This window comes from Vitis vinifera, chromosome 2, assembly GCF_030704535.1.
Source record: "Vitis vinifera cultivar Pinot Noir 40024 chromosome 2, ASM3070453v1".
NCBI classification, from domain to species: Eukaryota; Viridiplantae; Streptophyta; class Magnoliopsida; order Vitales; family Vitaceae; genus Vitis; species Vitis vinifera.
The window spans coordinates 18,690,009-18,702,289 of NC_081806.1; the positions used below are offsets into that span (position 1 = coordinate 18,690,009).

Here is a 12,281-nt window from a genome sequence, read left to right on the forward strand (position 1 = left end):
TCGGGTACGTTCCGAAAACGTTTCTAATTAAAAATCTCTACCATCAGAGAAGTTTCTCCGTTCATCTCCTCGGATTTCTTCAATCCAAACCCTAAAATACCCCACAAGAGCAAGGGGGAGAACAGAGGGAGAGACAGGTTCGAAGTCGTTTCCTTCACAACATCTGAAGTTTTGTTTCATTTCATTTTGGTAGATAGGCAATGCAGTTGTGGCGATTTATCAAACTTTCTTCATATTTATGTGCTTCTTCTACCATACCTTCACGCTTCCAAATTGGTAATACTGTGACTCCACTTCTACATCTGCAACTGCAATCAATAGACCGTTATCGAGCTTTCCACATTGGTCCTAGAAATGGGTTTGAGGAAAGTTCAAATTCAAGTTCAGGTTCAAGCCCCAATTTGGTGAAAGGAGCTTTTGATCTTATTGGTAGAAATGGGTTTGAAGGAATTTCAAATTCGAGGCCAGATTCAAGCTCCAATTTAGTGAAAGGATCTTTTGATATTGTTAGTAGCAATGGGGAGGAAAGTTCAAAATCAACTTCAACTTTGGGGAATAGGGCTTTTGATCTCATTAGTGGAAATGGGGTTGAGGGAAGTTCGAATTCCATTTCAAATTCTGCCAACCCAGCATTTGATTTTGTTGGCAGAAAAGGGGTTGAGGAAAGTTTAGAAGATGGTGTTGAGGAAAGTTCAGAAAAGGGTGTGGGTGAAAGTCCGAGTTTGGCAGACCGAGCTTATTTTGATGGTATTAGTACAAATGGGGTTGAGGAAAGTTTAAATCCTGAACACAGGGCTCTTGATGTTGTTACTAGAAATGGGGTTGAAGAGAGTTTGATTTCGGTAAACCAAACCTTTGATCTTGTTGGTGGAAATGATGTTGAGGAAAGAGTTTTAGTCAGTGATGCTGATAAATTATACAAAGCTATTGCCAATAATGCAAATCCTGAGAGTGACATGGAAAAAGCACTTGACCTGGTTGGCGTAGAGCTTACAACTGACTTGGTGATTGAGATACTAGGTAAGATTCATTTTGAGGAGAAAATGGCTTTTAGGTTCTTTATGTGGGCAGGTCATCAAGACTGTTATTCGCATGAGCCCCGAGCATACAATGAAATGATTGACATATTATCCAGCACAAAGTACAAGGTGAAGCAGTTTCGGATTGTTTGTGATATGCTTGATTATATGAAGAGAAATGACAAGAAGTCAGTTCCAGTTGAGGTTTTGTTGATGATTTTGAGGAAATACACAGAAAAGCATTTGGCCCATCTTCATAAATTTGCAAAGAAGAAGAAAATAAGGGTGAAGACCCAACCAGAAATTAATGCCTTGAACTTGCTGCTTGATGCTTTGTGCAAGTGCAGTCTTGTGGAGGATGCCCAAGCCATGTTCAGGAGGGTGAAGAACAAGGTTAAGCCCGATGCTAATACTTACAATATTTTGTTTTTTGGGTGGTGTCGGGTTAGAAACCCTAGTAGAGGAATGAGGGTTTTGGAAGAAATGATTGAAATGGGTCATACACCAGATAGTTTTACTTACAATACTGCAATTGATTCCTTTTGCAAAGCAGGGATGGTGACAGAGGCAACTGAACTCTTTGAGTTCATGAGAACAAAGGGTTCAACCATGTCTTCTCCTACTGCAAAAACATATGCAATCATGATTTTGGCTCTTGTACAGAGTGATAGAACTGAGGAGTGCTTTAAACTTATTAAAGATATGATAAACAGTGGTGTCCTTCCGGATGTTTCGACGTACAAGCAAGTGATTGAAGGGATGTGTTTGGCTGGAAAGGTTGAGGAAGCTTACAAGTTCTTGGAAGAGATGGGAAATAAAGGGTATCGTCCTGATATTGTTACTTATAATTGTTTTCTTGATGTACTATGTGAAAATAAAAAGAGCGAGGAAGCACTTGGGCTTTATGGCAGGATGATTGAGGCTGGGTGTGTGCCTAGTGTGCATACTTTCAATATGCTGATTTCAATGTTTTTTGAGATTGGTGAACCTGATGGGGCATTTGAGACGTGGCATGAGATGGATAAGAGGGGATGTGCACGGGATACTGACACTTACTGTGTGATGATTGAAGGGCTTTTTAATTGCAATAAAATGGAAGATGCATGTTTTCTCTTAGATGAGGTTGTAAACAAGGGAATAAAATTGCCATATCGGAAATTTGACTGCTTTTTGATGCAGCTTTCAATGATTGGTGATCTCCAAGCCATCCATAAGCTTTCAGAGCATATGAGAAAATTCTATAACCCTGCTATGGCAAGACGTTTTGCACTGAATCAGAAGCGGAGGAGCATGAGTTTAAGAGGAAAGTAAGAATATTTGGAAGTAATCGTCCAACACTCTCATTTTGGGTAGCTCAATGAAACTCTTCTCATTGAGCTCAGTTTCACAATGCTCAGTCTCTTCTCTACTCAATAATCCCGCAGTCTCTACTCAATAATCCCGCAGTGACAGCTTTTCTTGAGGTCTGCATATCCTTGGTTCCTTCCTGAAATCTCATATTTTTCCCCTTTATTCTTAGCTTTGTCATAAACCAATTTTGTATTTCAAAACTTATATTATATATTTGTGACATCATCTACTTACAAGATTTGAAGATTATGACATAATATCACACAGAATTCAAATTGTTTTAAGTTAGTTGGCTTATGCATTGTGTAAAAACATGGTTTGGTGTTGAGGATAATGGTTTGTTAGGATTAAATGGTTCTACTCAACAAATGATTTGTATGATTTGAATCATCTAATTTCTAAAGTCTCTTGGATGCTTTCTGCTTGATACTTATTCTATTGACACTGTAGACCTTATTTCATCTTACAATGAGAAAATGTCAGGAGGGAGCCCTCTGTTGAAATATGTTGCAATTCTACGCCAAAGAGAACTACAATGGAATGATGCATTGATGGAATCCAGGTTTATACTTGTTTATTAAACTCCCATCATATTCATTTACTACATTTATGGTTAGCTTTCTATTATAATGCGTGTACATTAGAATGGAGGATAGCCCCTTTCATTTGGTATCGTTCCTTGGGGAGGACTGGAGCCACTGAATCTTTGAGGGATTCAGACTCTGGAAAAGCCCCCTTAATGAAAAATATCCAAAGATCCCTGACAAATTCTTGGATGTCACTGATAGGATGGGGTATTGAGGGCTCAAGACAATATTTTATTTTATTTTATTTATTTATTTTTAGTTCTTTGTTTTTGGCATGTTTTCTTGAGGATGCTTTGTGAATATTTTGTGTACTTGGATTTGCCTCCTTTAGCATGTCTTTCCTGTGTGATTATCTATACCTATCAAAAAAATGGACAGAAAAATAATAGGCATTAGAAAAGAAGTTATATCTATGCTTGCAAAACCATGAAGCAGAATAAAATATGTATCTTATTGCCTACAAATATAGAACTAGAGGGGAAAGGGGAAGATCCATTAGAGACAAAAGAGTCATGATAAACCTAGGAAAAGCAAGCACAGTGAAACATGATATGGTTTACAAAAGTTTGATAGAAAGAACAGTTTTCTTTAGTTTTCTCTGCTGAATTCAAATTAGAAATTTTCTTTTTCTTTTTTTTTTTTTTCCAAAAAGACCAAAAAAAAAAACACCCTTTTTAGAAGATTTGTTAAAGCTACAAGTTCTCTCCCAAATTTCTCTGTCCTCAGATTGGCTGAACTGAAGTATCAAGCTTGGTAGTTGTTGTTGAGCATTCCTAAAATGGCTCCACTGGACTGGAATGGTACTTGATGAATTGCTGAATAAATTTCATATATCTCAAGGGTATTTATACAGAGTACAAAAGGCTATTTTAGGATAGCCAACTATAGATAATAACGGACAAGTGTATAAAACAATTGCAGTTCTATAATTAATAATTACAACAATATAACTACAACTATATACACAATTGTATAGAATATACACAACTGTAAATCACTGTCCAGAATCTGTCTAGAATATATGCTGACTCTCCCCCTCAAGTTGGTGCATAGATATTGCACATACCCAATTTGGATAATGATGCATAAATTGACCACTAGTAACAACATGAGACATCATATGGGCCAATTGATTGGCACTTTTGATGTAGGGAACCTTCATCACGTCAGAGTCTAGGTTATCCTTGATGTAGTTCCTGTCAAGTTCAATGTGCTTGGTTCAGTCGTGTTGTACCGGATTATTTGCAATTTCAATAGCTGTCATGTTATCATAAAAGAGCACCATAGGTTTTTTGGGACCAAATCTAAACTTTCTTAAGAGAATTCTTAGCCAATTAAGTTCCGTAGTTACATGATGGGGTGCACGACATTCAACTTTGCACTAGACAATGAGACAACATTTTGTTTCTTACTCCTCCAGGTTACCAAATTTCCTCGTATAAATGCAACATACCTTGAAATAGACTTTTTATCCAATTTGGATTTGACAAAGTCAGAGTTTGTGTAACCTTCAATATCTAGATGTTCGTGTTTGGAGAACATAATACCTTTTCTTGGAGAGGACTTCAGGACATGATACGATTATTGTATTCATGTGTTGGCTACTTGGATTATGCATGAATTAACTTACAATGCTAACTACATATGACAAGTTAGGTCTAGCATGTCAAATGGATTAATTTCTTGACTAGTTTTTGATATCTTTCTTTGTTTGTTGGAATCTGATTAGGATAGATGGACAAACCATGATTTATCTCAATGGGAGGATTTACAGGTTCACAAACGGAGTTACTTGTTCAACCAAGAGATCTATTGTATACTTCCATTGTGAGAGGAAAAGTTCTTGCTTGGATCAAGACACCTCAATGCCCAATAAGTATTTTAGAGCATCTAAGTCCTTCATTTCAAATTCCTTGGCTAGATAGCTTTGAAGCTTCTCTAATTTTGTGGAGTTACTATCTATAACAATCACGTACAAAACCTTTTTTAGTTTGCATACCTTGCCTTCTTTTGGTGTAAACCTTGCAAGGGGATACATGTGCACCTTCTTTAACAGATCACCATGGAGAAGGACATTTTTTACGTTAAACTGTCTTAATGGCCAATCTAGATTAACCGTAAGAAAGAGTATGACTCTAACAGTGTTCATCTTGGTCATAGGGGCAAAAGTGTCTTGATAGTTAATTCCATAAGTTTGGGTGTATCCCTTGGCAATTAGTCTAGCTTCGTACCTATTAGTTGTCTCATCTAACTTGTACTTTATTGAAGACACACACTTACATTCCACTATCTACTTTTCTTGAGAAAGCTCGACCATCTCCCAAGTGGAGTTCTTCTAGATAACCTTTATTTCTTCTACCATAGCAAACTCTAGTTAGGATCTTCAAGGATTGTTTGAAAATGACTCGGAATAGACATATAGGATAACTGAAGAGCAAAAGTAAGGTGAGTCTTAGATAGACAATTATAAGAGACAAAATTAGAAATGAGATAGAAAACATTAGAGGATGATTTTGAGAAAGCCCAACCTATCAGGTTTTTTATGATCACGAAGAGGATATCTCTTACTTTGATCACCAACTTGTAGATTCAAGGTAGCAATTTCAGAAGTTATAGGTGAAGGAGCATGTACCTCAAGATTAGTCTCGGAAGAGTCATCTGATGGCATAGTAGTACCATTAAGAGAAGTATTGGAGCCTGGAGGGGGTATGACGATAACATCTTTGTTCTTCCTTGTATAACCCTGTTGGAATAATTTGACTAGTCTTTCATCCCTTATTTCCTTAGATTCAAACTCAACCGACATAGGGTTAGGAGTATCTAAAGACTCCCCCTTACCCAAATCACTTGTATCCTCCCCCTAACCTGAAATCCATAACTTTTTCTTTTATAACCATAATCTTTCCTCTTCCTTACTACTAATCTTCCTCTTTATTACTACTAATCTTCCCCTGAAGAGGAACTAGAGACACATTTCTAGAAAAATAAGACTCCACTTTGCAGAATTGAATGTCTATAGAGATATGGTATTTGCTTGTAGGAGGATGAAAGCATTTATTCCCCTTTTGGGAATTAGAGTAACCAAGAAAGACACATTTAAGAGCACGAGGATTAATCTTATCCCTTTGATGAGAGTGTATATGAACAAAACATGCACAACCAAAAACTTTAGGACAAAGATTCAAAGTAGAAGGAATAGAGCGAAATCGTGATAACATTCGCAAAGGAGTTTGATAATCAATGACACAAGAAGACATTCGGTTGATGAGAAAGACAACAACCATGACAGCCTTAGCTTAGAAACATTTTGGAACACGCATAGTAAAGCATAAAGCTTGTGCCACCTTTAGAATGTGGTGGTTTTTATGCTCTGCTATGCTGTTGTGTTATGGCGTATATGTACATTTTGTTTGGTGGAGGGTTCCGTTTTCTTTGAATAAATTAGTAAGGAACTAATTCACAAACTCACGGCCATTGTTAGAGTGAAAGACCTTAACCTGGGTATTAAATTGTGTGACATATAGAACATCATTCTTAGACTTAAGCAAGTACACCTAGTTCACCATAGTACGGTCATCAATAAAAGACACAGAATATTTATTACTTAAAGTAGAAGTAGAAAAAAAATCCCAAACATCTATAAAAACATGGGTAAAAGGGATTAAACTTTTATTTAGACTTATTTTGAAAGGTACACAATGATTTTTAGCATAAATGCATTGCCCAGCTTGAGGGGGAGTGTGGATAAGGATAGAGTTTGGTTTCCTATTTGATTTATTTTTGTCCAATAAATCAGGGTATTTTGTGATAAGTCCTGAAACTTAGGGAGATTTTAATTTTTTTTTTTTTAAAAAAAAAAAATTAATTTTGAAGTTAGTTTGTTACTTAGATTTTAGGAGGATATTGGGTCCTAGTTTTTAGAAGATCTCCCTGCTGTCATATTGAGGATTGTTGGTTTTTATCTTAATTGTGCATCTTCAGGGAAGGGAGCCTTCTTGACCCCCCTCAAGCTTTATGGGGTTAAAGTTTTTCACAACAAGGGAGAATTTAGCATAATGAGAAACTATAAATCACAGTTCAAGATATGAGGCTCTAGGTTTCAATGGAGGAGAAAGGGAAAGCAAGAAAATGAATGTGCAAAGAAAATTTGTGGTAAATAATTACAATCAAACGATGTGAAGAAGATGCCAGTCTTTTCTATCTCTTAGTGTCTCTGTTAAAGAGATTCAGGATAAGAATTGGGCCCAGGTATCAAACTGTACAAAGACTAAAGGAGATATGCTTCTGTTGCCACTAAAGGAGTTATGTCCAGCGCACAAGTTTCATCAGGAGTTATGAATAAAAGTAAATCAATTCAACTTAGAAAATGACTGATCTAGCAACTGAAACTGCCAAGTGTTATGTTAATTGATCACTCTCTATCAAGCTGCTTACACTACAAAATGGTTTGAAGGTGAGCCCTTGAAGCACTTGAAATTGGCTTCTCAAGTGGGTAACAACCACCTTCCTAGTTGTCCCTCCCTGTCCGAAATTTTTTGATATTCCTCCCATGCAAAGATGAGCCAGGGTGTCTATAAATTACCTTATCTGCTTGTACAGCTGTTGATGCCATTATTCATATGGGAAGTTCCACTGGAGTAGCATCTTGTAGGCTTTGAGCACTGCTTCTGAGGTAAACTTCCTGGCTTCTGATGCCAAGTTGTGGTCTAGGGGAAAAGTTCTAATATTTAGAGAAGGAGCCTAAGTAGATTGCATTTATTGTCTATCTCTCGCATTACATACAATTATCAATGAGGCACAATGTCCCTATACAACAGATATTACTCCAACTGCTTATAGTTCCTTACATTCTTCCTCTAGACAATCATGCTCATGCTGCATATCCAGACACACGCACGTGTATTCACACAAAAGTGGGACATTTTGGCTAATATCAGATGTTCTTCTCTACCCAATTTGGTTGATCCATCTCTTTTGTTTTGCCTTGCAGTCAAATTTTCTGGTTACAGAAAAAAAGGCAATGAGAGATTGTGGATCCACAACGTGAAGGGGTCCAGTCAGAAAGCCTTGATGCGCTGCTCTCAGTCGCCATCCAGTGTGTGTCTCCAGGACCTGAGGATCGACCAACCATGCATAGGGTGGTCCGGATACTTGAATCTGAAGTCATGGCCCATGTCCTAGTGACTTCTATGATTCCAACTCGGACTGAGAGCCCTCTGGGAGACAAAGAAGACATGTTTGTGTTCATATTGCATGTCATCACAGCTTCTCCCAACAAACTAAGAAGGTTATGCATGCAGTGAGGGGCTCAAAATCTGCAGGGTTTCATCTTCCACTTCATTTATTCATTCCTTTTGCAGACGTATGACAACTAGAAGATGCCTTGTTCCATCAATCCATTCATTTATCATCAAAATCTGAGCATTTGGTCCACCGGCCACCTATGGGATTCAGGGTAAAGCTGGGTACTCTTGTTATCCTCATTTTGCATGGGTGCAGGCGGACTTTCCTTTCTCAACCAGAATGACTTTTCCACTAGTGGTATGCTTTATCCATTTCTTCTTATATTTGTTTTCCCCTCTTTGGTAATCTTCTCTAGCATTTGTTCTCTCAAATTATAAGTACAAATACATCTACAAATTGAAACCCATCCTTATTTATGCCATTTTTGTAAAATGTGTTTCCTTTGCTATACTCAACTCCTTGGGGTTGTAATTATTACATTTGCCTTCAATTCTGTCTAGTTTTCGACAGGGATTTTGCAAGATGTTGTTCTATTTGGTCTATCTACATCCATGTCTCTTCTGTTTTATCAACTGTGTAAATCGTTGTAGGTATGTTGCAGGCAGGGCAGGGCAGGGCAGAGCAAATCAATGTACTGTTTTCCATTCCTGAGAACTGAAAATATGCCCAAAAAAAGTGTCTGGTACCACATTTGTTCATGCCTTTAGTTTGAGTCTTTTAAGAAAATGTAAGTGCTGGAATCCGTGTAATGTTTTGAGAAGTTTTTTCTTGATTGGGAGTCGGGATGCTATCTATTTTTGTAGTTGTTGTAGCAGACTAGCAGGTAGGGCTTTTTCTTGGAGGTTGAAACAAAATTTGATGACTGCAAAGTGTGAGTATTGTAACTTTATACTTGGTGATACATGTAAATCCTAAGTTCTTTCTGCATGCGAGGGTGAAGTGGATTTGATTGTATATTAAGAGTCTTTTTGGCTTGTTGGAAGTGTTTTTAACCCTTCTAATACATGAAAGATGAAAATTTGTAAGTGTTAAAAATGCTAGAAACGTTTCTTATAATCATTATTAAACGCATTTTAAGAATGTTTTTTATTGTACTTTTATTGGAAGTGTTTTTTTCAAAAGCAATTTTAGGAGAATCATCTCTCGAATACTTTTTAGGAAGCATTATAAGTAAATTTTCAATTTTTTAAAAGTATTTTAATTTTACTAAATGCTAAAATATATGTGTGTATATATATATTCTTTTTAATTAGAATTGTTTGCTAAGAACTTTGTCCAATGAAAGCTTTATGGAAATTTGTCTATTATTACCAGCTATTTGGTTATTTGACTAAAGCCTACAAGCAATGGTCCTCACAATCTAATTCACTCTTTTAATACTTATTATTTAATAATTTAAATTTATTTAATGATTTAAAATAATTTTAAGTTAAATTATTTTTAAATTATTAATTTAAACTTATTACTTATTTTTTACTTTTAAGTATTAAATTATATCGTAAAATGAATTTAAGTTTTATTTTAAATCGTTAAATTGACATATTTACTTTCATTAATTTTATCTAAAATTTATATTTACTAATTTTAAGTAAATCATTAAGTTGATTTATCAAACACTGTCTTCATCTCAATGGAACAATTAACTAGACAATTATTAAAATTAGAAACATACTCAAACTCCTGAAAATTATCATCCATCTTTATCTTAAGGAAATTTCAAACTTGCAATCAAGGGTTGAGATTCGACATGCATGAATGATAGTAAGCATGAATGGGAATATTAATTTTAATGAATATATCGATAACTCAATTTTATGGATATATTAAGAAATATTGATGGATGTTTTGATACAAAAATTAATCAAAATCCATTGAAATGTTGAGAAAAAACTAAAAAAATGATAGAAAAAGTAATAATAATCATTTCGAAAATTTTCTCCTGAAGAAATTGATATATATATATATATATATATATATTTAATAATAATATCACATTCTTCGATAAAATATATATGAATTTTATAAATGTATATTTATTATTAAATTACATTAAATATTATTCAACAACAATATTATAATATTGATAATAATATGACTAATTGGAAAATATATTTAATATTAAAACGTATTCAATGATGTAAAATAAATTATGGCACATGTACAATTTTTTTTAATGTTTATATTCTTTATATTTAATTATCATATAAATAATATAAAAAAAAAAGTTAAAAAAATTAGAACGATGGTTTTATATTTTTGGTAATCAAATAAAATAATTAAAATTAAATTATTTATAAAAATATTATTTTAATATTAAAACTATACTCTATTTAATAAATTAATGTTTTGTCCATATATATAACTAAGAATAGATTTGCCCACTTGAAGAAGGAACAACATTTAATTTTAACAGTCCCAAAGACTTAAGCATATGGAACGAAGTGCAAATTTCAATAACTAAAGGCTGACCATGGCTGGAAGAAGGCACCAGTAACCAGAGGTAGATCAAGGCCCCATGCATCACGGTTGTTGAAACTCTTGGTCAATAGGGTATTAGACAAGAAGGATGAGTCATCATCATCATCACCGTCGCAGTCATCACTATCTTGACCATGCCATGGCTTGGGAGCAGGGTCTGTCTTGGCTCGCTTAGGAGGAGGGACTGAGGATTCCTCCAGTTTCTCCACGCCAAACGTGATTATAAAAACAGCAAAGAAGGTACCAGAGATAGGTGGGCCTTAGGTGGTTATGATGGCGCACATCTCGCTCTCACCCAATGGAGCAATCAGCTCATTCATAAGTAGCATGCCAAGCTCCGGACAGCCATCAGTGACGTCGTCTACGAACTGATAACGAGAGGGACTACCATCACAAGAAACGAGACCTGCATACTGGCATCCGCCATGCAAGCTGATGAAGACATCCGGGTAACCGGGAACAAACTTGGCAACAAAAGGAGGCAGCAAACAAATCTCTACACCTAAATTCTCCGATGCTATCGGCTAAAAACTCCCACAAACGCTGCAACAGTTACTTTGAGTTTCATCATTTGGACGGTAGTAGGGGGATCAGGGCCCACTGATGGTTCATACACCTCAAAAGCAGGCGTGGGCAGATCAAGGTTGTAGTGGAAGGGAAAGCCGGAGGGCACATTTTATATATTATTTTAATTAATTTTTAACAATAATTTATTGTCAAATTACCTTTTTTTTTAATAATATATAATATAAAAACTTCTCAATTTAATTTAAATTATCTCATCAAATATGGTAAAAAATAATTTACAAAAGTTTCATATATTTAAAATTAATTAAAATAATGAATTTAAATCTTCATGATCACTATTATTTATTAAAAATTTAAAATTAAAATTAATTTTAAAACATTAAAATTTGATCTTGCCAGCCATGTTCCCAGTGAAAAGTGTCTATAACAATTCAAGTGATAGATTTTCCCTTTGTGATATTTCAGTGTCCTTCACAACCCTTCTATGGAGCCTAAATGGGCCCAATGAGTCAGGATTTATAGCTTGTGTTCCTGATGTTCAACCATTGCTGTAGTAGACAGTTGTTAATCCCCTAGCAGTATGATTGTGGACTACGACCCAATCAGAGGCTGTTAGCAGCTGCCGATTGAAGAGTCCATGCCAGTGAATCACAATACCAAAACTTACTTGGTTCTGAGCTTTGATTCATTTGAGCACTTAGCTTTGAAAAACAAGCTTAAGCTAGACATATCTGGGTCTCTTTTTTATGAGCTTGTCGGTTTTTTCACCAATTCTTCTACCTCCATGCTTCTGGCATCAGGGGACCATCTCAGTTGCCTAGCAATCATACAGTGGATGAGTAGGATTGTCAACCTACCCAATTAAGTTGCTCTTTATGGGGCCTTTTGCTGCTGATCCTATGGTGACTAACACGAGTTCTGTGGAGCTTTTCCCATCTAAAAGAAGGTTGCAAAATGTTTATCTGAAAGCTAGAACAAGCTGAGTATGGTGTTGGATGTTTCTCTAATGATTTTGTGGTGCAGGTGGTATTGTCTGGATGAAAGAACACGCCAATGGCTTCTTCCTCTTTGCTCA

General features: G+C 35.6%; 1 protein-coding gene across 3 annotated transcripts; it reads left to right on the forward strand.

Moving 5' to 3' along the window:
* LOC100259722 (pentatricopeptide repeat-containing protein At1g73400, mitochondrial) lies at positions 1–9,127 on the forward strand. 3 transcript variants are annotated; one of them, XM_002263588.4, is made up of 4 exons: positions 1–2,482; positions 2,853–2,931; positions 7,947–8,497; positions 8,791–9,127. In XM_002263588.4, exon 1 carries the CDS (start codon positions 201–203, stop codon positions 2,328–2,330), a length of 2,130 nt encoding a protein of 709 aa, XP_002263624.1. In that variant the 5' UTR covers positions 1–200; the 3' UTR covers positions 2,331–2,482; positions 2,853–2,931; positions 7,947–8,497; positions 8,791–9,127. The 3 variants fall into 3 exon arrangements, with proteins under 3 accessions (XP_002263624.1, XP_010665373.1, XP_019080932.1); XM_010667071.3 differs by having other exon boundaries at positions 8,802–9,127; XM_019225387.2 differs by lacking the exon at positions 2,853–2,931.
* The last annotated feature ends 3,154 nt before the right edge of the window (positions 9,128–12,281 follow it).

Coding starts and splice junctions, on each gene's coding strand:
- LOC100259722 (XM_002263588.4), top strand. CDS start 201: ATGCAGTTGTGGCGATTTATCAAACTTTCTTCATATTTATGTGCTTCT.